The sequence below is a fragment of the Hyperolius riggenbachi genome, chromosome 5 (genome assembly GCF_040937935.1).
Source record: "Hyperolius riggenbachi isolate aHypRig1 chromosome 5, aHypRig1.pri, whole genome shotgun sequence".
NCBI classification, from domain to species: domain Eukaryota; kingdom Metazoa; phylum Chordata; class Amphibia; order Anura; family Hyperoliidae; genus Hyperolius; species Hyperolius riggenbachi.
In genome coordinates this window covers 35,611,413-35,639,401 of record NC_090650.1, presented here as the reverse complement: position 1 = coordinate 35,639,401, position 27,989 = coordinate 35,611,413, and the positions used below count along the sequence as shown (strand labels likewise).

The following is a 27,989-nucleotide window of genomic DNA, read 5'->3' as shown; positions in this document are numbered from 1 at the left end:
ATCTGCCGACAGGAATTTCCCTCTACAGGTGCGTAGCACCTTTTGCTGGGTGCCTGCAAATATACGCTTGTGGAGGATTTCCGCCGTGTCAGCGCACGTGTTGTGCACTGATCACGGGGAAAGTTCCACAATCGTTACAATAAAGTTTCATAACTAAGACGATAATCTTTGGAAAATACAAATACTCCTCAAATAACAAAATATATTGATTTAAAAAAATGATTTGATAAATAATATGGGCGTTTTAGGGATAGGCACTACTAGGGGAGTTTTAAGGTTTAGGCATCACCAGGGGGGGTCTTAGGGTAAAGGTCCGTACACACGCCGGACTGGAGGCAATGACGGGTCCGTCGTCACCTCCCGCTGGGTGGGCGTTCCAACGACAGTCCGGCGTGTGTACGCACTGTCGGCGGACTGATACGGCTGTTTCTTTACGATCCGCCGGGCAGCCGTATCAGTCCGCCGACAGTGCGTACACACGCCGGACTGTCGTTGGAATGCCCACCCAGCGGGAGGTGACGACGGACCCGTCGTTGCCTCCAGTCCGGCGTGTGTACGGACCTTAAGGCAGCCGATGAGGGGGGTCTTAGGATTAGGCACCACCAGGGGGTCTAAGGGTTAGGCACCACCAGGGGGTCTAAGGGTTAGGGATAGGCAGGGGGGTTCTGTTTGAGAACGTTTAGTTGTAGTAAAATATCGGTAATATTAACTCATGTTTTACTACAGTATTTACGAATGTACTTATATTTTTGTTTTTCATTGTTATAAACAATAGTTTCAGGATTTTATTACATGAAGAAATGATAAAAGAAGGTTATACACAATATTATACAATTAGAACTTTTATACATATATTATTGTTTTCAGAGTTATAAACAATAGTTTCAGATTTGTATTACAAGAGAAATGATAAACTATGGTTAATGACAATATCATCACATTTCGGCTACACCACACACCCTTTTTTCCAGGCGCACTTTTTTGTTGTACACAAAAATAGGAGAAAAAGTACTACAAAAAATTATTCAGAGTATTTTTTTGCTTGCTTGTAACTTAGAAGGCATTTTATTGATAAGCTGTGAATATATCAGTAGGAAACTCAGTAGAAAAAGTGAATTGGATCAGGCCTATGCATGTCTTTAATTTTAATTTTCTAATCCAAAAATAATGACATAATCCAGGGCAATCAAAATATTTTGTGTTATGAGAAGTTGGGGTTTTCCCGAAGCAGTCTTCCTCGAACTTTCAGCCGCATGATGGGAGGGGTTATAATTGGCACATCTTACTGTGTATTAAGTATGACATTCCACAACTCTGGCCAACGGTGCAGAACGTCTCCTGGCCTCCTTGTGAGCACAATCGCATTACGTGAGATCCTCCTGCCTCCTGCCTGGGACTCGGAGAAGCAAAGAGAGGTAAGTGCTATGTGCTCTGTTAGAAGGGGAACTATGCAGAGCCAGATCTTGGCAAGTTACATTAGCATTCCTCTGTATGCAAAATTAAAGCAGAGGTTAGTAATAATGTTATCTCTACTCCAGCAAGTAATCGGATTTCTTTATTTTCTCAGCCTGCAAAATGAAAGATAATTGTTGATTGGTTATCTTATTAAAATAAATCTTTGTTTGTTTTCATATCTTTATTATACTCCATATAAGAAAAAAAATATGTACTGTATATATATATTATATATATATTATATTATAAATATGTACTGTATAAATATATATATTATATTATAAATATGTACTGTATAAATATATATATTATATTATAAATATGTACTGTATATATATATATATAATATATATATATATATATATATATATATATATATATATATATATATATATATCACTGCAATTAAAGGGGCACTACCGCGAAAAACTGTAAAATTTAAAATATGTGCAAACATATACAAATAAAAAGTACATTTTTTCCAGAGTAAAATGAGCCATAAATTACTTTTCTCCTATGTTGCTGTCACTTACAGTAGGTAGTAGAAATCTGACAGAAGTGACAGGTTTTGGACTACTCCATCTCTTTATAGGGGATTCTCAGGGATATATTTATTTTCAAAAGCACATAGTGAATGGCAGTTGCTCTGGCCAACTGCCAAAAAACTGTGTAGCGAGCAGAGAAGCTGGCCAGCATCATTGTTTAAATCCTTTTTCGGGAATATCTATATAAAGAATGAAAGCCTTGCTGAAAATCCCATATGAAGAGATGGACTAGTCCAAAACCTGTCACTTCTGTCAGATTTCTACTACCTATTGCAAGTGACAGCAACATAGGAGAAAAGTAATTTATGGCTCATTTTACTCTGGAAAAAAATGTACTTCTTATTTGTATACATTTGCACATATTTTAAATGTTACAGTTTTTCGCTGTAGTGCCCCTTTAAGCCAATTTTTTATTGGGGGTGTAAAGTAGGTATGTGTGGGGGTGGTCAGCTTATCTGTAGGTGACATAAAATGTGTGGGGTCCCCTATGCAGAACGTGTGTTGGAAACTCACCAGAAAGCATTGCTGCCTCTTCTTGCGCCATCCTTGCGCCTCCCTGGCAGTTTCTGCGCTGGCAGTTAGAGCGGAAGCGGAGATCATCTGACGAAGGCCGGTGGGCGGCCGATACTAGTGATGGACGGAGCAGGGTTGTGATGTCACCTCCGGTTCCGAGCGGTGAAACGCCAAATACACCACGGACTTGTTCGTAGAGCGGCAAGGGAGTTTGAAACAGGAGGCTTAAGCGCAGAGTGGACACAGCAATAATATTGCATCTTAATAGGACTGTGTTCCAGACCTGGGCTAAGCGTGGACAACATGGAAGGGGTGGTGAGAGCCCTCAGCGGCAACCCATGCTATCTGCGCTTCTGCACTAATCCTGTGTGCAAACCCTACCTGCATAAAAGATTAAGATCCAAACGGGCTGGTAACATACAGCCATCACACGTGGGAGGTCCTTACTATCTGGAGAGATAAGGAGTACAGTTTGCTGGCTGCGGACTGCTAATTGAGTCTCCCGGGAGCAAAAAGACTGCCATGTGTGTAGGGCATGTGTGTAGTGTGAACTGGAATGAATGACACAGTCGGCTGTGTGACAGCTTAGGTTATTACCACATATCCAGCTCAGTTTTAATGGGTCAAGGGGTTTCATTGTAATAGCAAGTTGTAATAAAGTCAAATATGTTTAGTAGACAATTGTGGATTTTTGGAAGTGTTTAGAGCGCAAGCAGGAAATTTGGGCGCCCGTGGCTTATGGATGATTTGGGAGCAGCCATAGGTGCTAATGCAACTATTGGTTATTGGGCACTGAAAGCAGAAATTTGGGCACCCTATACATTTTTACAGGGCTGGCCTTAGGTTTCACAGCGCCCTGAGCGAAACCTGATTTTTGTGCCTCCCCCCCCCATTCATCCTCTTCCCATGTGCATATACACACACACGCACACACGTATACACACAAACGCACGCACGTATACACACAAACGCACGCATGTATACACACACACAGGCCCATATGCAATTCCCCTTTTCTCCTGAGTTACCTACTAGGACAGTGGCTCCCAACCTTTTTGACGTTGTGACACATCATGCCAAACGCTCAGATCTCCGTGACATGTCACATATGTATAAGAGAAAAAATACTATTAACCACAAATGGATGGAAAGAGTGCATTATCCTGAATATACTTGAAAATGAAGGCTAGAACCTTTCAGGAATATTAATAAAAACAATCAGTGGGACAGTTAGCCCCCCCCCTCCATTTACAACAACAACAACAACAAATAACATTTGTAAAGCGCTTTTCTCCCGTGGGACTCAAAGCGCATAAGCATGGCTCCGACCATCGTGGTACAGGGGAAGAATTTTATAAATCTGGAAATGCCAGGCTAAACAGGTGGCTTTTCAGTCTGGATTTGAATAGCTCCAGGGATGGTGCTGTCTTTACTGGGTGTGGTAGGGAGTTCCAAAGAGTAGGGGCAGCATGACAGAAGGCTCTGTCTCCAGATTTTTTGAGGTGCACTCTGGGAGTGACCAAGTTTATAGAACTTGCTGATCTGAGGTTGTGAGAGGTGTGGTGCAGCTTCAGCAAGTCCTTCATGTATCCAGGGCCCAGATTGTGCAGGGATTTGAATGTCAGCAGTCCAATCTTGAAGAGTATTCTCCATTCTACTGGTAGCCAGTGCAGTGAGCGAAGGATCGGTGTAATGTGACAGTGGCGAGGCTGGTTTGTTAGCAGTCTGGCAGCAGCAGAATGATAACACAGCACTGACCATTTTCATCACACGTTATAGCCGCAGTGCACCCCCCAAAACGCCCTCAGACTCAGTATAGGTAGGTAGCCAGGTATAGGTGCCCCCAGTGTAGGATCTCTTGTGTAGGTGCCCTCAATATAGGTTGCCAAGCGTAGGTGCCTCCAGTATAGGTAGCCAGGTGTTGGAGCCCTCAGTAAAGGTAGCCAGCTATAGGTACCCTCAGTATAGGAAATCAGGTGTAGGTGCCCTCAGTATAGGCAACCAGCTATAGGCGCCCCCTTGGAAGCTGGCGCCCTGAGCGACCGCTCCGGTCGCTCATATCAAAGGCCGACTATGCATTTTTATCGTTTTGAGAACATTATAGTTTTTGAAATTTGTATCATTTCGAAAATTAGTAAGTTATAGTGTTTTTTGTATTTACCGCACTTTTTCTTCCCCAAAACTGGGAGGGGGGCGGGCGCATCTAATAGTGCGAATATACGGTTGTAGCCTGTGCAGTAGAACACGTACTAATCCAGCCGGCAATCAGCTATCCAAGAGCTTGTGGCAGTACTAGTCAAGGAGGGCCGGTATGTGCAGGAGCAAGGCAGCCATCCACCCACAGGCGTAACACATGCTGCAGACCAGCCGGCATCCTGCGCGCTGCTTTCCTCTGCCTCCATCTCCCAGCCACTTTTCAAAACCATGCAGCTCAGTGTGACCTCGTTACAGAGCGCTAAGCACTATGCTTCTCTGCACAGCCCGTACTCACCGGCGACTCTCAAGAGCAGACCTCTTGTAACCAGTCTTGCAACCGGCCATGCTAATGCTGGCTCTGGGACCTCGAGAGGAGACCACCCGCAACAAGTCCCCTGAGTTTAGCGGGGATTCGCACTAAAGTCAAAGATCACGGCAATCCAAGGGCTGGATGTAGCGTCAGCTCCTTCACTCCCCACGGATAGCAGACCAGCCACAGAGGCATAAAGGTAGGCTGCAGCAGCCCCGACTATGTCCCATAACTCACCTGACTGCTCCACATACCCTCTGCTTCTCCATATATATAGCAGAAATGCACCATGCCAGCAGCGCCGGCCCTAGACTTTTTGCCGCCTGAGGCAAATTTTGAAAAAATTATTGCTGCCACCCCCGAGCTGAAGGGGTAGCGGGCAGGACGGGGGTATTGGGCCGAGCGGCGGGGAGGGTGGTCAGACCCCCCCTCCCTCGCCTGGGTCCCCCGTCCTCCGCTCCCCTCCAGCTTTAAATAGATCAGAAGCGCTACTCGTAAGAGGCAGTGGGCGGGGAGGACTCACCTCTTCCTCGCTCGATCCAGCGTGCGCTCCACTGACGTCACTTCCTGCAACGCCGTCCACTTACAATAGCGGCCGGCTCCACGCACCCACCGACGGGCGGATGCCGCCCCTAGAAATGTGCCGCCTGAGGCAAAAGTTTCACCCCGCCTCATGAGCGGGCCGGCCCTGCATGCCAGACACCCCCTGCAAGTCGACCACAAGCATAAATTTAGCTCCTGGCTTCTAGTATCTGACTAGGCCTCACTTTGCAAACTCCTTGCATATACCAGCAAAAGTGAGTGGAAGATAAGAAAGACGACATGACATAACAAGGTGATGGAGTCTGGTCGTTGCTATGGGGACTAATGCTTTGTGCATCCGGAGGGCTTGGGGGTCATGCTGGGTCAGCTGTGCCACACATACCGTTGCCTGCCTGTCCATAACTCTGTTCTAGACTCTTCTGGAGCCTACTTGCTGAACAGCTGCAGAGTTCTCAGCTTTCCTGTTTTGACAGTTTTGGAGGAAAAGGTCCATAAGAAGCCCCTGTTCCATAGACCACCAGGTTTAGTATATTTTTCCCCTGGTTTCTGTCCTCTAAACCTAAGTGCGCCTTATGGTCCGGAGCATGTTATAGCCTGAAAAATCCGGTACAAATTTTTTGTTTTTGAAAATTGTTTTAAGGTTTATCGTTTTTGAAAATTATAAGTCTAGGAAGGGACGATTTAAGGTTAGGCATCAGAAAGGGGGGTTTTAGGGTTAGGCATTAGGAAGGGGGGGTTTAAGGTTAGGCGTCGGAGGGGGGAAGGTCCTTTGTGAGGGTTAGGTTTAGTTGTAGTAAAATATTGTAGTAAATATTTAGTTGTAGTAAAATATTGGTAACATTTTCCAATTCTTTTCTAACGTCATTACCACTGTAAATATTTTTTGTTTTCAATTGGCGACCAATTCACAACAGTAGTTATCGTTTAGTCTAATCTTGGCTTCACCCAGCACCCATTTGTCCTCGCGCCTCTTTCATGCACGTGCTAGAGCTGTAAGATCACTGCGGTCACATGACACAGTAAGCCTGTAGCTCTAGTGGCCAGTTCAGAAGACAAGGAGAGGCAGGATGCTTCCACTGGTACGCTCCAATGCACGTACTGCTTCCAGGCAGCATTGTGGTATGCAAATGGCAGTTTCAATCTAATTGGAACTAGTCTGACTATATAAAACAAGCTCTTAAAGTGAACCAGAGACGAAGCACCCTCATGTATTATACAATATATATCAGTGGGAACATTAGAGAAAACACCTACCCTGCTCTCTGTTTTATTTTTCCTTGCACAGTCAGCTTGCTTGCTATCAGCCCTGATAAAATACCCGACTGAGCATTCAGTCTGGCTTTGCTCAGAAATCATTATAGCTGAGTCATTATAGCAGAGCCAGAAGGGGGCAGGCTTGGGCTTGAAAAGACATCAGAGAAGACAGACTCAGCTATAATGATTCCTGAGCAAAGCCAGACTGAATGTTCAGTCGGAGATTTTATCAGGGCTGATAACAAGCAAGCTGAGCAGTGAAGAATGAAGGTAGGTGTTTTCTCTAATATTCCAACTGATGTATATGGTAAGATACATGAGGGTGCTTCGTCTCTGGTTCACTTTAAGCTCTTGCCTGACACAGAACAACTTTTGAGTGCAAGGGTTAAATCTGAAAGGTCAAAAGTTCCTAAGATTGTGGCTCTGGAACAGTAAATGACTGTCATTCAGCTGAGACAATAAAAATATTAAACCTACTATTTCAACTTTTAAACACAAAAGAAAACTTTGGGATTATAAAAAAAATACATATTTAGGAGTAAGAAGAGATAGACACAATTGTTTGAGTTTATTTTCAGTTCAGGCTTGCTTTAAGGTTTGTTCAGGCCAGTAGATAAATGATCAAAAGCAATATTGAACAAGCAAATTTGGTCAGCGGCTGGGCGCATGCAATAGCATAAAGTTTAATTCAGTAATCATTCTGCACCCTTTGTAATAGCCCAGTGTCTTCCAGGTGAAGTCTGTACTCATTCACCTCCATATGGCAGTCACCGCTGCTTTCTAATAAGGTTATATTTTTAAAAAGTGTAATTTTTTTTTATGCCATAGTTCACATAATAATTCACATAATTTAGAATATATTGCAATCGGCAGTTAACAAACGTCTGTGCAATGTACGTAGCACATTTTTGTATTAGTAATTGTTACCTGGCTGGCTGGTGTGCAATGCTGAGCTCCTGTACAGATCTGATGCAGCTTGGGTAGAGGGTAGACTGAACAGTACTCTGTGAACTGTCAAAACTCCTCTTGCCATCCCATCATCACTCACAGGAAGTAGTCAGGGAGAAACTGGGAGGGGACGGTTGTTAGGGTCAGTTCTAGTTCCTATGGGAACCCAAACGCCCCCCCCCCCCACCTCTCCATTGGCAGCAAATTATCTGTAATCCGCCCCCCTTCCCCCAGTCTTTTGACAACTTTATTGTGCTCACTTGGGCCCCTACAATGTCTATGGATAGACAGTCGCCCATCCCAGCTGGCGTGCTCTTCTATTAGTCCATGCGCTCTCATCTTTATTCTTGCAGTGTTACCTCCTCTTCTCAATGACCAAGCGTTTGTTATTACATAATGACATGCTCCGGGTCATTGAGAAGATGTGGCCAGGGGAGGATGAAGAGCCCACAGACTAATGGAGGAACGTGCTTGCCAGGACAAGTGAATTCCTCTGCTGTCAAAAACCTTTTAGGGTTCCTGGGGAGCACATGTCATGGGGAGACCTAGAAAAGGAGGTGGCAGGGCTCAGAAGCAATGGGGCAATTGTCCAGGTGGCCTCTATGGTAGCAAAGGCCCTGGTCATGTGCAGAGAAGAAACTCCCACTCTGCTGGCAGCTCTGTACTTTCTAGTTCTACACATCTTTGTCATGTGAAAAACTTTTTGTAACGATCAGTGTCAGCACACAGAGAGAATCTGATTATTGGTGATCTGCAGTATCACCAACAATACAGATACAGTATATACCTGAATATTGATGATCTGCAGAATCACCGATAATACAAGTATAGCTAACCTCTGTCTGGACACCTGAAAACGTGTAAGTGTTTGGTGCAACAGTAATGAGTAGAATCACCTGAGGAGCAGGTGACTCTAACCCAGGAGAGTCAGACTCTACTGCAGTCAAAAGGACTCCTAGAGGATGAGTCCCTGACTGGTTTGCAGAGAGGTCCCTCTGAGAGGCAGGGGGTCCCTGCAGATGGACTGAACACCCAGGGGGTGGGTGACAGCCAGGAGGGTCGGCCAGATCGGGTCGGCAACACACGAGCAGATAAGGTACAAAGAAAGAAGGGTGATTCGGTAACCAGGGACAGGCAGGGTTGGCAACAGGTAATCAGATATGCGTAGGTACCGAATCAGAAAGCAGAAGGAGAGTCAGGAAAGCAATAGGTCATAACAGATAACAAACAAGACCTAGTCTTGGGTGGGAGGTCCGTGGTCTCAACACCCTGGAACTAGTCTGAAGTATAAAACAGTATCCCTAGTCTTGGGTGTGAGGTCCGTGGTCTCAACACCCTGGAACTAGTCTGAAGTATAACACAATAATAACACAGTATCCCTAGTCTTGGGTGTGAGGTCCGTGGTCTCAACACCCTGGAACTAGTCTGAAGTATAACACAATAGTAACACAGTATCCCTAGGCTTGGGTGTGAGGTCCGTGGTCTCAACACCCTGGAACTAGTCTGAAGTATAACACAATAGTAACACAGTATCCCTAGTCTTGGGTGTGAGGTCTGTGGTCTCAACACCCTGGAACTAGTCTGAAGTATAACACAATAGTAACACAGTATCCCTAGTCTTGGGTGTGAGGTCTGTGGTCTCAACACCCTGGAACTAGTCTGAAGTATAACACAATAGTAACACAGTAATCTGGCTATGTGTGGATTCCCAGGTCCTCCTGGTTCAACCACACTGAAAGATCTGACTAAGGTCTGAGTGCTAACACATAAGCATTCGCAACGCCAGACAACCAGCAACAGACAGACAAGGGGTATATATAGCAAAGCGCTCCTCAGCGCCGCCCAGTACCCTTCAGCCAATCCCCTGCCACGCTTGGATCAGCTGATCGTCCCGATCAGCTGACCCCTCTCCTATTGGCATAAAGAGACTGTCTTGCAGCGTAGCTCTCCATCTGTGTGCACTACTAGGTTCAGACAAACCAGACGCATGCTGCTGTGGAGAAACCGCCGGTCTGAACGTGGAAACAGCCATCTCACTGTCAGACCGCGCGGCGGTGTCTCCGCAATCCAATACACTTTTCCAGAGAATTTCTCTAAAACAACTGCATTACAACTGTGTGAGTAATGGCAGATTCCCAGATTTATTTAAATCCCTGCTGTAGGCCTATATGTAACTCCTGTTAATAATTATATTTACATGTAAAAAAAAATGTTTGGTTTAAAAGACATTCATGGTAAATGGTTAAAAAGACTTCTCATTTACAGCTTGTTAACACTATTTTTTTACAGCTGTTATTAATTCTTGAAATTGTTAAGTATACATAGTTACATACTATAATGTATCCTATAGATCAGTGTTTCCCAACCAGTGTGCCGCGGCACACTAGTGTGCCGCGGCATGTTGCCCGGTGTGCCGTATAGGTCTGGCCTCTCGCCAGACCTGTACCTACTTTAGGGTGCAGCAGGGGGGAAGTAGCGCTAGAAGGAGGGGCAGTGGAGGCAGCGGTGGGGAGGGGGGAAATATCCCCCCTCCCTCACCTGGGACCCCTCCTTCTGCCTCTCTCCCCCTCCGTTTAGCGGTGGCAAGTGCGGCTCGGCGGCGGGGAGGCATACGGAGAATTACTCACCACTTCCGCGTTCCAAGCGCCGGCAACGTCAAGTCGTCACACATCTCCGCCTTCAATGCCGCCCACTGTTCTTCCTGATTAGCGGAAGCACAGTGGGCGGTATTGAAGGCGGAGATGTGACGACATGACGTTGCCGGCGCTTGGAACGCAGAAGTGGTGAGTAATTCTCCGTATGCCTCCCCGCCGCCGAGCCGCACTTGCCACCGCTAAACGGAGGGGGAGAGAGGCAGAAGGAGGGGTCCCAGGTGAGGGAGGGGGGGGGATATTTCCCCCCTCCCCACCGCTGCCTCCACTGCCCCTCCTTCTAGCGCTGCTTCCCCCCCTCCTGGGCATCTATAATCTATACTGGGGGGAACTGTACTAGCTATACTGGGGGCAACTAAACTAGCTATACTGGGGGCGACGAAACTAGCTATACTGGGGGCAACGAAACTACCTACACTGGGGGCAACTAAACTAGCTATACTGGGGGCAACTATACTAGCTATACTGGGCACTATACTGGGGCACTACCTACCTATACTGGGCACTATGCTAGCTATACTGGGCACTATGCTAGCTATACTGGGCACTATACTAGCTATCTGGGTACTATACTAGCTATACTGGGCACTTTACTGGCTATACTGGGGCACTACCTATCCATACTGGGACTATACTAGCTATACTGGGGCACTATACTAGCTATACTGGGGCACTATACTGGGGTAACTATACTAACCATACTGGGGCAACTAAACTCCCTATACTGGGGCAACTATGCTAGCTATGCAGCCCCCCCCCCCCCCCCCCATAGCACGGCACTGTCCACTAGGTCGCGCAAACACCCGCGCCGCCGCCGCCCCCCGCCGCCGCCGTTCCCCGGAGAAAAATATGGTCAGAAAGTGTTCCCCGGCCTGGAAAAGGTTGGGAACCACTGCTATAGATGATATGCTACACAACATAGCAATCTTCATATATTGGTCATTTCATTATCTTTTTAAACATGGTGGTGGGTTTGATAGTTTAAAGTGGACCCGAACTCTTGCACAGTATAGAAGAAAAACAGAGAAATGCATGCTGTATGTATTTAAAGAGTTTAGCCTGTTTAATTCCCAATCATTTGTGTTTAATCACAAATTGTAATTTGATCTCTCCCCTGTGTCACCTGACTGCCACGGCAGATAAGCTCATCTGAAAGCACAGGATGTTAACAATTGGTCTGCTTCCATGAAAGCAGGAAATAGAAACACTGCAGATTGATTGCAGGCATGGTATCAGCTGTAATAAAGAAATGTTTTTATTTAAGAGTTATTATGCTGTTGCATATGTTTTAGAGCAGAGAGGAAGTTCTGAGTTCCGGTCTGTTTTAAAAAAGCTGCTGCAAGCAGTGTCCTTTGATTATTTTTTTCAAAAAAAGAAACTGTCTCAGACATCTTATAAATTCACTACATTGTGCAGTTTTCTTTTTAAACTGTTCTTAAAGAGACTCTGAAGCCTCACAAAAAAAAACATGTTTTTTCTTTAAAACATTAATGCCCTAACTGAAACGCCCAATCCCCTCCTGAATATTCTATAAATCACCCCAAACTCCCGGGGCAAAAATCCACCACTTTCCTGGTTGTGGATTTTGCTGCCTGGGGGAGGCAGAGTTTTGGGCTGTAACTCTGCCTCCAGTCTCGTCAATCTCCACCGATCTTCACCTCTCCCCGCCCCTCTCAGTGAAAGAAAACTGAGAGGGGCAGGCGGAGGCAGAGATCTGCGCTGATTGACGCGAATAGAGGCAGAACTACAGCCCAAAGCTCTGCCTCTACACGGAATGAGGAGCCCCGCAATTTGCCTCGGTGAGTTTGGGGTGATTTATTGAGTGTTCAGCTGCGGGATGCGGCGTTTCAGTTAGGGCAATGATGTTAAAAAGGTTTTTAAAGGAAAAACATGTTTTGTGCGAGGCTTCAGAGTCTCTTGAAATAGGAGGAGTTAGGAAGGTTTCTCAGACAGTGCAGGGTGTCAGGGAAAGTGCTGTTGTTGAGGTAACCAATATATCTGCTGTATTGATACTGGAAGGCTCTGATTGAGGAATTCAGGAGGGGGGAGAAGCCCTTTACAAATCATGCCTAGCCTGCACTGCTGCACTATCTTTAGAAGTGCTATTAAGCACTTCTTAATCTGTGTTAGTTTAGGGATGGATTTGCACACTTCTCAGCTGTAGTGCAGCTCTGGAAATTCACGCCAAACTGCCCCTATTATGTAGGATTTAAGACATTTCTTATTATCATGCAGAACAGTCCCCCTGCTGGTTAGAACTGTTTTAGAAGAAAAAATCGGTAATGTTTTGATAAATCTGACCCTCTGTTTACAAAAAAAAAAATCAAAAGTTCACATATACTAACTGTCTGGAAGTAACCAGTCCTAATACAATAACCTAGATGGCTGCAGTGACCACCTGCAAATAGTTCCTGGTGTTGCTTCAGACCATATGCATTTCAGTGATTTGATACTCATTTTCCCAGTAGTTTTCCTGATGAGAAACCTCCATGTGGCCTCAGGAAAAACACAGGCCATAGTGCTCTATGGGGCTGCCAGGCACAATACACATGGGTGGCAATAGTGATGCTTCTGCAAATGCTGCAATCTAAAAATTAGTATTGTTGGGGTATTCTAAACCTCTGAGATGGCAATCCTGATAGCCAATACCCAGAACAAGTTAAGCCATGAAAACACCTGATCTAGAGGATGGATCTCTGCACTGAAGGGGATGGAGGTTTTCAGCTGTGGGGCCCCCATAGTTATGCCCCCTTACCCAACTTCTCAGAGGTTTATAATAACACCCAAAACAAATAATTTTTGGATCGCAGCATTTGTTTGGTGGTTCCTTAGTCTTTGCTGAAGTCTTCACTTTGGCGGTTGCATTGTGGTTCCAAAAGCTGGGTGAACACTGAGAAAAAATGCAAAAAGAAATATAGATTAGTTAAAGAGACACTGAAGCGAAAAAAAAAATGATGATATTATGATTTGTATGTGTAGCACAGCTAAGAAATAAAACATTAAGATCAGATACATCAGTGAAATTGTTTCCAGTACAGGAAGAGTTGAGAAACTCCAGTTGTTATCTCTATGCAAACAAGCCATTAAGCTCTCCGACTAAGTTAGTCGTGGAGAGGGCTGTTATCTGACTTTTATTATCTCAACTGTTCCTGGACTATTTACTTTTCCTCTGCTAGAGGAGAGGTCATTACTTCACAGACTGCTCTGAAAGACTCATTTTGAATGCTGCGTGTTGTGTAATCTGCACATATTAGAGAATGATGCAATGTTAGAAAAAACACTATATACCTGAAAATAAAAGTATGAGAATATTTTCTTTGCTGCTAATCTTCTAGTAATTATTCATAGTACACAACCAATTCACTATATCATATTTTTTTTCTCGCTTCAGAGTCTCTTTAAGTGGTGGTTGAGAAGATAAGACACACATGTGAAAGATGCTTTATAAGTGTGTATTTTGTGTGGAAGATCTCTCTTTATACAACACTGTCAGAATTTTCATTAATTAAATGTGAGGCTGTTTGATCAATAATTATTCTGTTCTAAATTAATTAAATAGATTTCTGTCATTTCCTTAAAATGTTTGATGGCATCTCTTGCTTATTTACATCGACATTTACAGTGACATTTTACATTTTATTTAATTACTATATTATTTTATTCTTTACAGTGCATGTTTTTGAATCTCAAGTCAAAAGCATAGCACCAAAAGCAAATAAATGTTTTAAATAGTTACAAAAATATTTTTTTTAAATAGTTACAAAAATATTTTTATTTAAATTGTTACAAAAATAAAAATGTTAAAATCTCCACAAAAATAATTGTGGGCAGACAATAAAGTAGAAAGTTTATCAAAATTGATGCACGCACTGAAGTAGTATGATCACTGATAATGCACAATGAAAATGTGTGCAAAGAGGCCGATACAGCACTATGGAATATAATGGCACTATATAAATAGAATATAATAATAAATAATTATTTTATTGTTGGGAATTAGGTATAATAATATAAGGTTTATTTATATATATATATATATATATATCAGGGATGGTCGTAGTCAGCCAACTTCGCTACACTGGAACTATTCGATCCGTATGCATTTCGTAGACTACGCGTTAAAACACTCAATTACGCGTAGTGTGAAGCGTAGTGTATGTGGACGCTTATGCCCCAAAGCAGAAAAATTAATTCCTCTTTAAATGCCTAAACCGAGAATGCGTTCATTTCCCTTTCCAATGTGCAATTTTGTAAGCATACAATCATACACGGAAAAATAACCGCGAGTAACGCATTTGTAGTTTATACACATGTTAACTACACGTAGTGGGCATAAACTCCATGTAAATCGTAAGCGTAGTTTTGATACTTTGCCTACGAACTACAATGCGTAAATTTGCACTGGCATAGTTTCTGTTCATCCCTGAGATATATATATATATATATATATATATATATATATATATATATATATATATATATATATATATATATATATATATACTAGCTAATGGCTCGGCATTGCCCAGGTATGTATTTGGCTGGTGTTGGCTCCGCGCACTTTTTCTAACCCTAACACACAAATACTCAATTACTCAATGACCTAGTTTATGATATTTGCGCTCTTCGGCATCAGTAATTTGCATTAAAATGAAACAAATCTGATGGCTGTTTGTGGCTCCACCCCTTTTCTAAATTTGAGCCCCGGTGACCCAATGACCAACTGTACCAGGTTTGAGGCTTGTGCAATTAACAGTGCAAGAATGGCAGCAATTAAATACTCCCCTTGAAAATAAATAGGTGAATTTTGATTGGCTTTTGTAGGCTCCACCTACGGTTTTGTTTTATCTTTAAAAAAAAAAAAAAACTATCCCCACTGATTACCTAATTGTATTGTCCCTGAATTAATTCAGGAGCCAGCTATTGCGACTTTTTTATGTACAGTGGTGTGAAAAACTATTTGCCCCCTTCCTGATTTTTTATTCTTTTGCATGTTTGTCACACTGAAATGTTTCTGCTCATCAAAAACTGTTAACTATTAGTCAAAGATAACATAATTGAACACAAAATGCAGTTTTAAATGATGGTTTTTATTATTTAGTGAGAAAAAAACCTCAAAACCTACATGGCCCTGTGTGAAAAAGATATTGCCCCCTGAACCTAATAACTGGTTGGGCCACCCTTAGCAGCAATAACTGCAATCAAGCATTCGCTATAACTTGCAACGAGTCTTTTGTAGCGTTCTGGAGGAATTTTGGCCCACTCATCTTTGCAGAATTGTTGTAATTCAGCTTTATTTGAGGGTTTGGTGTATATATATATATATATATATATATATATATATATAATTTGGTCTTCAGCTATTGCCGGCACCCAAATTACTCGGTGAGCACTGTAGCCATAATTCACATTACAGCTTATGGCGGCACCCAAATCGTGGGCACCCTGTAATGCCCAAATTACCTGTTTCAGCGTTTTTGGTTTTTTGGAAATACAAAAATAAAAAAAACATGTTAGTTTCAATATGGCCTTGTTGCCATGCATATGTTCTAAGCCTTGAGACAGCACAATAAAAATTCAAAGACTCACAATCCTCTTCCATGCATGTCCCAAGGATCTGAAATTGGCATGTGCTAGTTAATTATTGTTTATTTTACGGAGGTTGAAATTAAATGAAAGCAGTGTAATGCATGACAAATGCAGTACATTTGTACACTACAGCAAACATGAATGCATAAAAAGTGTCAATTTGTAATTGCAGGCAGCAGCATGAGGTGTTGTCTATGCCTCTTCTTGCTTACCTAATTTAATGTCCTTGGTTCAGACTTTTATATACACATTTTTAAAGTTGAGACTTTTTGAAATTAACTTTTACATACACATCCTTGAATGCACCCAACCCCACCCCATTCCTCTCAACCATGAGGAGCATGCTAGAATAAATCTGTGACAGTAGTGGGGCCGGTGTGTGCAGCTTACATTTTTCTTAGATTCAGGCTTGGTTAAAGGCTTATGGTGCCCATACACGGTACAATAAAAAATGTTACATTTTCCCGTTTATTCTATCTAAACGATCGAAAACGAATGAAAGTCGAAAATAATATATATTTTTTTTCGATCAAGAAATTTGAACGATTATCCTGTTTTTTCGAGAAAAATCTGATCAGACATGCTGGAATAACTTTGATGATTGTGTGTTGTAATTGTATCATGCGTGTTAAATTGTATGACAAGATCTTTTAGATCCTAATTGTAAGAATTGTTTCAAAGACTGTAATCTTTATTTGCATTGTCTTCATAACAAGATTGAAGTGGAATTAAACCCAGCATTTCTACTTTGCTCTAATAGATTATTTACAGCATATTATATACAACCAGCATTTTTTTACTAGAACTGCATTGAAAGGGTTAACACAGGCTTTAGAAGCTTCCCTGCCTGCAGAGCTGGCAGCTTTGGAACTTTACATAATGTTATCTTGTGTTTAATTGTATCAAGTGAGAAATGTAAACAATGCCTTCTCTCACACTGCTGGGTCCCCTGAACAAAGTCAGACAAGCATACATGCTTTCTGATGCTTTCTGATTATGTTCAGAAGATGAATAAAGAAGTTATAAATAAAATGCAATGTCAGCTCTCGGAGTAAAATAAGTGTACTTTAGGACCGTATAATTTCTAAATAAATACTAATACTTATGTACAAAAGCAAATATGATAACCGTATGGCATATAAAAAGTAGGAAAACATGTTTTTATTGAATATTATGTCAGGGTTTTACACCGCTTTAAAGATTAAATATTGAAGTATGTGTATGATTATTATCATTTTATTATAATTGTATTTCTTTCACTAAAGTAAAGTAAGTTTGTCCTCATCAAGGAGAGTCCACAGGTACAATGCAAATGCAATTTTTGGCATTCTTCCTGTTAGTTAATAGAGCCATTTGTAATCGCTTTGTGGTAAAAATTCCCTCAGCACAAAAAAACCCCAAAAACACTGTGAGGTAAAACACACCTACATAGTTGCTCTGAGGTAATATTAACTTCACAAGAAATAAATTGAACCACTCAGAGGAAAACTACAGCTCAATAGACGCTTTGAGCTAAAGCTGTCGTCTGTGTTAACTATCTGAGGTAAAATACAGCTCGAGCTGAAAAAAAAGAGATTCTAGCTGAAAAAAAAATGTCACGTCCGATCAAATAAACCATTAACTCGAATACTTTATTTTTTATCTCAATATTTTTTCTCAATTTGATATTTTGGCATATTCGATCATTTTCCGCGGATTTTCAGCCTAATCGAATGTTCGTGTATGGTACCTCAAAAACAACTATGCGATTTTGATCTAACGGGATAATCGAATGAATTTATCTAATCAAAAAAAAAATGAAAAAATTGTACCATATATGGGCACCATAATTAGATTTAAAGTCAGGGCTAAAGTTATGAATTGCATAAGAAAACTAACTGTGCTTGGACTTCAAGAAATCAGAATCAGATTTATTTCGCTAAGTGTGACGGATGTCGCACTCAGAATTATTTTTGGTACACATTGGCATTAGACATAGCACATTACATGAAATAAGAAACAGACATAAAGAAAAAAGTAAAAAACACAGACAGTATAGTAACAAGCGTTCCGATGTAGGGGCCTATATATCATTTGGCAGTAGTGCGAGGTGACCGTGACGCTATGCTCCGAGGACATTCTGAGTGGGGATGCTCTAGTTAAGAAGGAGCACAGCTTGGGGGAAGAATGAGTTCCTGTGTCTGGAAGTTTTAGTTGGAATAGCTCTGTAGCGGCAGCCTGAGCGCATGTGGTTGAAGAAGCGACTGCCGGGGTGGCGGGGGTCTTGTGCAATCCTGTTTGCCCTGTTGCTTAGCCTAGATGCATGAAGGAGGTCCAGTGGTGGCAGCGGAGTCCCGATGATTCTTTCCGCTGCTTTGATCACTCTTTGTAATTTGTATTTGTCGCTTGCGGTGGCACCAGCATACCATACGATGATAGAGGAGCAAAGGATAGACTCAATAGTGGCTGTGTAGAAGCTTTTCATCAGCTCTTGGGGCATACCGAACTTCTTCAGCTGTCTCAGGAAGAACAGCCTTTGCTGGGCTTTCGTTTGGCATTTGGTGGTGTTTTCTCCCCACCTCAAATCTTTGGTGAAGGTTGTGCCCAAGAACCGAACGTTGGTTACTCTGGCCACCTCAGTGCCTTCAATGGTAACTGGATTGAGAGGGGGAGGGCACTTCCTGAAGTCCACAATCAGCTCCACAGTCTTTGCAGCGTTAAGGACAAGCCTGTTGCTCTTACACCAGTTGCAGATACGCTCAATCTCGCTACGGTAAGCGCGTTCGTCCTCTCCGTTGATCAGGCCGAGGATAGTGGTGTCATCCGCAAATTTAACGACCTTAACGCAGTCTGAGGTTGAGACGCAGCAGTTCGTGCAGAGCCGGGACAAGATCCTCCAGCACCCAAGGCTGAGACACCAAAGTGCGCCCCTCCATCCCTGGCATCCCAGCCATCACATACTGATTGCTATTAGACTAAGAGGGCCGCAGGGCCCACAACCTCCCCAACACCTTAATATCTAGTTCTCTGGCTTGCAGTCACTGCCATGTATCCCCTTTTCTTATTTCTTTCTGCTTCAAACACAATTAGGAATGACAGCTGAATAAATTCTCCCCCTCCTACACTGCGCCCTGAGGCTGGAGCCTCTCCAGCCTATGCCTCGGCCCGGCCCTGAGTTCGTGTACAGGGAAAACAGGATCGGGGACAGAACACACCCTTGGGGAGCACCAGTGTTAGTGGTTCTCTCCTGGGAGGAGCAGCTGCCGAGTCTTACTAGTTGCTTCCTGTTGGTGAGGAAGTCCTTGATCCACCCGCAGAGAGTGTGGTTGACTCCCAGTTGCGCTAGGATGTCGTACAGGATGTTTGGGCAGATAGTATTAAAGGCGGAGCTGAAGTTCAGGAAGAGGATTCTGGCGTAGGTGTCAGGCCTGTCTAGATGTTCCAGGATGTAGGCCAGGCTGATGTTGATAGCATCCCCTATGGATCTGTTGGCTCTATATGCAAATTGAAGTGGGTCCTGGAGAGCGTCAGTGGCCCCTTTCAGATGGGTGAGGACCAGTTTTTTAAAGATCTTCATGACGGTTGAAGTTAGGGCAACAGGTCAATAGTTGTTGAGGTCAGTGATGCCTGTTTTTTTGGGGACTGTTATGATGATAGACTTTTTGAGGCAGGTGGGAACTATACCCTCCTTCAGTGATTTCTGGAATATGTTGGTGAGGACAGGGGCCAACTGTCTGGCACAGGTTCTTAAACGGGCGGAGGACACCCCGTCTGGGCCAGAGGCCTTCCTGGGGTTCAACTTTTGGAGGTGCCTTAGTACATCAGCCTCAGGCATGGGCTTCCGAATTCCGCGGAAGCTAAAATTCCGAAATTCCGCCGGAATTGTGGTTTCCGCATGGTTCCGCGGAATTCGGAATTTGCAATCCGGAATTCGGAATTCCGGCAAAATCGGAATCGGAATGAATTGACCAATCAGGAGATGCGGAATGAGTTGACCAATCATAATCAGCGGAAAGTTACCGCGCTAAAATAACGGTTTCAACATTTTTTTAATCCAAATTTACAAAATACAAATCAACTTTATTAACAATAGATATTTTAAATGAGCGATTGAGTATTTCCTCCTAAATTTACGGAAATCCGTTTAAAAATTACGGAAGTCCATTTAAAAATACGGAAAGTGCACGTGGCGGAATTCCGCGGAATGTAGCGGAATGTAGCGGAATTCCACCGGAATGTAGCAGAAGCGGAATTTCGGTAGTGGCGGTATGCGGAATTACCGCGGAATCGGAAATTGGCTCTTCCGACCATGCCTGATCAGCCTCCTGGATTGCCACCGGCTCCGATAGGCCCTGGTCCATTCTTGGAGGGGGGGGGGGCTGCGGGAGGAGCACTAGGAGTGACCACCTTGCCCTGATGGTGATAAGGTTGGTGCTCGAACCTGCAATAGAACTCGTTGAGTTTTTCGGCCAGTTCGAGGCTTGGGGGCGCATGTTGAGGTGGCTGTTTAAGATTCGTGGCTGCTCTGAGGCCTTTCCAGACCTCCCGTGAATTGTTGGACCTGAGGCTGAGGCCCAGCTTGTTGGAGTAGTCCCTCTTAGCGGCGCTGAGCTCTCGTTTAAGGGTGTATCTGGCTGCCTTGAATTTCTCAGGAGTGCCAGACTTGTGTGCTGCTTCCTTGATTTTGCGGAGCCGGCGTAGCTTGCCGTTGAACCAGGGCTTGTTGTTAGGGTAGATCTTAAAGGTCTTTTTGGGGATGCACCCCTCCTCACAGAAGCTAATATAGGAGGTGACATTCTCAGTTCTTTGCTCCAGGCAGGGTGCCTCCAGGGCCGCCCAGTCGGTACATTCAAAGCAGGCCTGCAGCTGCAGCTTAGCGTCGTCGGGCCATTTCCTCACAGTCCTGAGGACCGGTTTGGATGTCTCGAGGTGCCTTCTGTAGGATGGTATTAGGTGGATTAGGCAATGGTCAGAGTTGCCTAGGGCAGCCAGTCGAGTGGGTTTGTATGCATCCTTGAGGACAGTGTAGCAATGGTCCAAAGCATTTTGGTTCCTGGTGGGGCAGGTGATGTGTTGCTTGAAGCGAGGCATCTCTTGGCGGAGGTTCGCGCTGTTGAAGTTCCCGCATATGATGAAGAGGGAATGCGGGAGGGACGTCTCTCATGCTGAGATGGTGTCACTGAGAGTACGCAGAGCGCCTTTGGTGTTGGCGTCGGGAGGTATGTATACTCCAACAAGAACGTAGGAGGAGAATTCTCTTGGTGAGTACTGGGGCCTGCAGTTGATGAGTAAGAACTCAACATCCGGAGAGCAGCATTTGCCCAGGATGGTCGTGTTTGAGCACCAAGCGTCCTTGATGTAGAAGCAGATGCCTCCACCTGTTTTATAGCATTAGATGCACTAACAAAGTGGTAAGGGTGCCTAGTACACAGCCTTGCCACCACTTTCCCATTTTGAAAGTTAAAGTTTATTTTTAACCAACGTCATCCAACTCCATTTCTTAAGAACCATTTTACCCAGTGAACTTCACCACACATAATTCACTCCAATGTATTCATTTTTGCTATACTAAAATGTATGCGGGTCCTGGCACTCAATAAATGTTGTCGGAAAGCGAAATACCGTAGGTATACCGTCGGTATATAGCGATTGCAAAAATCGGCATTTGCGGGAAGCGGAATTTGCGTGGAAATCGCAAATTGGCATTTCCGGCCATGTCTATTCCTTACCCCTTTACTGTAGCTATTGTACTTTCAAGGTGCTCACCTCCTTCTTCTAGTCTTTAATGGTTCTGCTTGTGAACCCTTGCTGATCAAATGGTGGCCACCAGTGTGATGTTACCTTTTTTTTCCTTTTTTTAAAAACAATTGATGTTTTTTACAACATTAAGCTTGTAAAAATAGGAGGAGAACAATTGAAAAATACATGAATAAGTTTCTTACCCTTTGTTGCCAGTTTTTAGCACCTCTTCACCGTGTTGGTGCATTCAGTACAGCTGGTTTCCCTTACCAAAAGATCTTTACAAAACTTCTTTTCACACTGCTCACATTCTGGCTGTGAAGGTTTACCTTCAAAATTCTGTCCCTGGCCTACAAATCTGTACACAAGACCTGTCGGATCTACATCTCTGAACTCGTTCACAGACATACACCTGGCCAGCCCCTCCGACTCCTCCCATAACCTGTGCTTGATTGCCCCGCTCATCTCCTAATCCCATGCGAGGACTTCTCAAGAGCTGCCCCAACTCTTCAAGATTTAAGAGGCCGCTGATTCTAAAGCCTTGTCCAAAGAGGTTAGATCGTACTGTGCAACTGTAAAACACTGTAATTTGGGTATGTAGAACATGGCAGAGATGAGATCAAGTAAATAAAGTGTTGATTGGGCTTGTGTGAGGGTGACTAGACCACCAAAAACTCCACACTGACGGAGGGGAATGATGCATATCCTTCTTTTAAAGGGGGTTGTAAGTAACACCCAAAAATAAAAAAAAATGCCTAAAAATAGTTATTGCCCCAAATATATATGTAAACCTAAAAACAGTTAGTGCCCAAATATATATATGTAAACCCCCTTCTTCTAAAATAGGTCCCTATATGTCCCCTAATTTTATTTTAATTTTTGACCTGGTCTTTGTGCTTTTGACGAACTGTGCAGTGCCAACAGAATTGCGAGAAGTTTTTTTTTTTGTTTGTTTGTTTTTTTGCTTCAGTATGTTTACACAGTGATGTAAGAGTGATAGCTAGGTGATGTGTGCTGTGGGACGGACAGTAATTTGTAAAACAAAGCAGTAAATTAATGGCCCATACTCACGGGCTACAAATGTCGCCGCAACACGCGGCGCGCGCGTGTTGCAGCGACAGGTCGCCCGTGAGTATACAGCGCTGCACGGGCGCGCACCCCGAACCGTCGCTCGTCGCTGATGTCGCCGGGCGATTGAACCGCTCAATCGCCTGGCGACAGTCGCCGCCGCAACTCCGCCGGAACTGTCGCTAGTCCGCGTGAGTACGCGGACTAGCGACAGCAACAAGATGAGAAATGTATTGGGCTTCCGGCGGGGGGAGAAGCAACAGCGACAGCTTCCGCCGCATCAGTTGCCAGGTCCCTCCGCCGTGTGTATGCGGAGGGACTTGGCGACGAGCTGTCGGCGGCATGTCGCGCACACGCTCACGTGTGCTGGCGACAGGCCAAAAGGTTGCCTGTGAGTATGGGCCATAACACTGAGCAAGAAAGAAAGAAAGAAAGAAAGAAAGAAAGAAAGAAAGAAAGAAAGAAAGAAAGAAAGAAAGAAAGAAAGAAAGAAAGAAAGAAAGAAAGAAGAAAAGGGGCAGAAGTAATGTCATTTTTGGCATAACAGAGGAACGATAAAAATTTAAACCAGCAGAAATATGCTTTTCTATTCCTAAATCAGTGAACATTAAAATTAATAGAATTGGTAAGCCAAATTAAACATTTTTTATTGGATGATTTATTAATCTTTTCAGTTAATATTGAGTCTCCTCCCACTTTAATGCACGCAAGCTGGTTGCAGGGTCTGCCTGATGTGAATTATTTTAGTGCCTCTAAAGCTACGTTACGTACACACATAAAACAAAGTGCAAAAGTAAATGACCGACAGCATGATGAACCATTTACACGACTTGTATTTTGCACACACCAATCAACTGAATGACCAACTCATTTACATAATGTGCATGCAAGCAAAATGACGGACTCCACAACAACAGTGTATACATATTTATTGTTTGAGCATATGTTTAAAAGTGCATACACACCAAACTACTGATGTCGCCCATTGGGAATCAGAACCTGATATCGTTGGGCGACATCGCTGGGCTCACCTGTACATACGCGTGTCAGCTGTGTAGCTAACGACGTGCTGTATTGCTAAGTGGGGGGAGGGGATGGGAGACAGAGTGGCAAGTAAGTGACATCAAGCTACAGGTGAGGGAGCGGTGCGAACACTAAAGTTGGCTGTCGCTGGAGGTGAGTTGATCCGGTTGGGTGAATTGCTTGTGCGTCACGAGTCGGAGATCGGGTGTCTCTGTACACATGCCAGATTATCAGCTAAGGCGGTTTTTAATGACCACCTCAGCCGACTTGAGTCATATGTGTGTACGGGCCTTAAGTGGTGCACCTGCTAACTTGTGCTAAATTGCGGCTATGGTGGCACCAAGGTGGTAATAGATGCCGGTCTATATATTATAGCCAAGCACTAGGGGGGGGGGGTTCACAGAGGAGGGATGGGGGGTTTGTAATGTTCAGCTATAATATAGACAAGTGCTGGGGGGGGGGGTAATTTAGGAACCAGGTTATTGACAGAACAGCGGGAAAGGAGGTTTATGTAGACATAGATAGGGGAGGGGCTAGTGACAGGAGTAAGTGGGGGAAGTCAGTGTTAGGCACAGGGGTGTTCCTAGGATCCTAAGCGATCAGGAGCACTTTTGGGCATTCCAGACAGAAAATGGGTGTGGCCATGTACCAAAATGTAGGTGTGGTCATGGGTGGAGTCAAATTTACATGAACTTAACAGCAGTCTAAGTAGGCCTGCCCAGCAAAATGTTGGATGAATCTCCCCTCTCAATTAATCCAAAACAAAAATGCAGCATATCACATAAATAGACAGTGTCACATAAACATAACGACGCAGAGTTACCTGGCTTCCGTGCTGGCTGGTCTGGCTTTCTGCTGGGTGGGCTGACCTGCCGCCAGTCCCCCCATAGCATTCCCTTCTAGTGGACCCCCTCCCATGTTCCCACGGGCCTCCCATTGCTGCACCACAACTCCCAGCATGCCCTCTAGAATAACTTCAGCTCCCAGAATGCCCCCATAAAGGCATCACAGCATTTAGCATGGCATCACAGCACCCAATATTCCCACATAGAGGCACCCAGCATACCCCCCATTGCTGTGGTGTCATGCTGGGTGCTGTGGTGTCATGCTGGGTGCTGTGGTGCCTATATGGGGCATGCTGGATGCTGTAATGCTATGCTGAGTGCTGTGGTGCCTCTATGGGACATGCTGGGTGCTGTGTAATGCCATGCTGGGTGCTGTGATGCCTCTATGGGGCGTGATGGGTACTGTGTGATGCCATGTTGGGTACTGTAGTGCCTCTATGGGGCATGCTGGTTACTGTGTGGTGCCATGCTGGGTACTGTGGTGCCTCTATGGGGCATGCTGGATGCTGTAATGCTATGCTGAGTGCTGTGGTGTCTCTATGGGACATGCTAGGTGCTGTGTAATGCCATGCTGGCTGCTGTGTAATGCCATGCTGGGTGCTGTGATGCCTCTATGGGGAGTGATGGGTACTGTGATGCCATGTTGGGTACTGTGGTGCCTCTATAGGGCATGCTTGGTGCTGTGTAATGCCATGCTGGGTGCTGTGGTGCCTCTATGGGGCATGTTGGGTGTTGTGGTGCCTCTATGGGGCATGCTGGGTGCTGTGTAATGCCATGCTGGGTGCTGTGGTGCCTCTATGGGGCATGCTGGGTGCTGTGTAATGCCATGCTGGGTGCTGTGATGCCTCTGTGGGGGATGCTGGGTACTGTATGGTGCCATGCTGGGTGCTGCTGCGGTGGCTTTACTCTGCCTGGGTGACATCCGGGGCACCCCAGAATAGATTCGGGCACGTGCCACTGATCTTTGGGGCTAGCGACGCCCCTGGTTAGGCATAAATAGGAGAGGGTTAGTGTCAGAATAAGGTTATAGGGGGGGTAGTAGAATATCAGTGTAGTTCCCAATATATCTACTAACAGTAATATAATTCTCGTCTGTTGCCTTTATTAGAGGTACGCCATTTCACCTGCCCTTGTTGTACCACTATAAAATAACTCATACTTTTGTTTCCTAGAGCATGGAGGATTCCTCAAACTGCATTCCTCTTCAGCCCCAACTGGAATCTACAAAGCGTGGACCACCAGTTGGAATTTTCGGCACTGGAGACTTTGGACGATCTCTCGGGTATAAGTTACTCCAGTGCGGCTATATCGTCATCTATGGAAGTAGAAACCCCAATGCTTCCGACCTCATCCCGAAAGGAGCCCTTGTTCTAAGCCATGCTGAGGTAGCCAAGAACTGTGACACTATCATTGTCGCCATTCACAGAGAGCATTATACATTTCTGACATCATTTGTAGACATTCTGAAGGGTAAAGTATTAGTAGATGTCAGTAACAATCTAAAGATTAACCAATATCCAGAATCCAACGCTCAGCATCTGGCCAGTCTTCTGCCTGGAGCAAATGTGGTGAAAGCATTCAATACCGTCTCAGCATGGGCTCTGCAATCTGGAGCATTAGATGCAAGCAAACAGGTAAGAGATTCAGGGCCTGATTTACTAAATTTCTGCCGGGCTGGACAACGATGAAGATCCAAAGTAGTGAGAATTGTAATCTAATTAGGATTACGCAACGTTTCGCATACATTTTTGTAATTACGGCCGTATGTAATTACAACTTGAACATTCAATTGATTTTGTGTAATCCATTAATCATTTTGCATAATTTTTGCATAATTTCTTACCGACTGAAGCAGTTACTTGCAAAGCCCCCGTATATGCTATCGTCCTCAAATTTGCTAAATATGAACGATGTTAAAGAGAACCAGAAACAATCTAAAGAAAAGATTTTATACATACCTGGGGCTTCCTCCAGCTCCATACGCTCAGATCGCTCCCACGCCGCCATTACCGCTGCCCGCAGCTATGAGAATTGGCTCCCCGCTCTTCCGTCAGTCGGAGCCAGTCTAGCGTAGGGGAAGTGCGCTCTTTGCATATCTCTGCAACAGCCGCTGGAGAGATACGTAGAGGGCGCACTTCTCCTGCGTAGCCCGGCTCCGATGACGTCAGTGACGGGAGACGGTTCTCGTAGTTGCGGGCAGCGGTGGATTGGTAGTTGGTGGGAACGATCCGAGCGTATGGAGCTGGAGGAAGCCCCAGGTATGTATAAAATCTTTTCTTTAGATTGTCTCTGGTTCCCTTTAAGGATAATAATGGGTACAAGTCGAATTTTTTTTCAAAAAGACTTTGTAGTTTTGGAGAAAATTTAATTTTAAGGATGCAAAGGAAAAATGTTTTTTTAAAGTCAGAAAAATTACAGTTTAAAAAACATTTTTCCTCTGCATTTTTAAAATCAATTTTCTCAAAAACTATGAGGTCTGTTTGAAATGTCTTTTTGTCTTGTTTCCACCATTTCCCTTAACATACAAAGCAATTTTGGTGTCGATAGCATGTATGAGGACATTGCTATTAACCGCTAAAGTCAGCAGGAAATCATGTTAAAATTACTCAAAATTACAAATTACAGTTCCTGACTACGTTTACAAACAAAATGAATTACAATATTTTCTGAAATTTTGCATTATGATTTCGTATTGTAATTGCAAATTACGATGCAAAATTACTATTATGCAAAGTTTGTGCTCATCACTTAACCAAAGTGATCCTCTCAAAATTGTCTACATACATACATACTATACTAATGGATACTTTCCGTCTGGAAAGTTTGGCAGCTTTTTGTTAAAGTTATGTTTGCTTACCCAGGAAGCATTCAGCATTCAGTTAAATACAGCACTTTCTTCTTTGGTGAAAGGTTCTGGCAGCATCCGAGTAGGTGATACCATTATCTTTTGTTTACATTCCTTTGTCAGCTACAATTAGTATACAGCAGCAGCAGTGCAGAAACTGAGCTGCACATATATGTAATGGCATTTTTCAGAGCAGATAAACTACTTTGGGAGCTTGTAATTTGCAAGTGGACAATAATACTTGTGCACAAACGCAAATATGGTAACTGAATGGGTAATAAAAAGCACTAAAACACGTTTTTATTGAATTCTCTGTCAGAGTTTAATCCCGCTTTAAATTAAATTAAAGTGGTATTACACTCAAATGCCATCAATGCAGTCTAAAGTATTAAACACACTGTTTTTCAAGGTACTAGAAAGGTTAAAACTCAAGCTTTGTACCTCATTTAGCTGCTTATTGCCTTTGCAGACCAGCATAATCAGATT

The 27,989-nt window shown here is 43.9% G+C and overlaps 1 protein-coding gene across 2 annotated transcripts in view; it reads left to right on the top strand.

Annotated features, from left to right (window-relative positions):
• The first annotated feature begins 1,321 nt into the window (after positions 1-1,321).
• Positions 1,322-27,989, top strand: part of LOC137518121 (metalloreductase STEAP4-like) — a 40,393-nt gene continuing 13,725 nt past the window's right edge. For both annotated transcript variants that reach the window (XM_068235487.1, XM_068235486.1), the window contains exons 1-2: positions 1,322-1,415; positions 25,831-26,292. In XM_068235487.1, the coding sequence (XP_068091588.1) occupies positions 25,834-26,292 (459 nt within the window). In that variant the 5' untranslated portion in view covers positions 1,322-1,415; positions 25,831-25,833. The remainder of the gene's footprint in view (positions 1,416-25,830; positions 26,293-27,989) is intronic.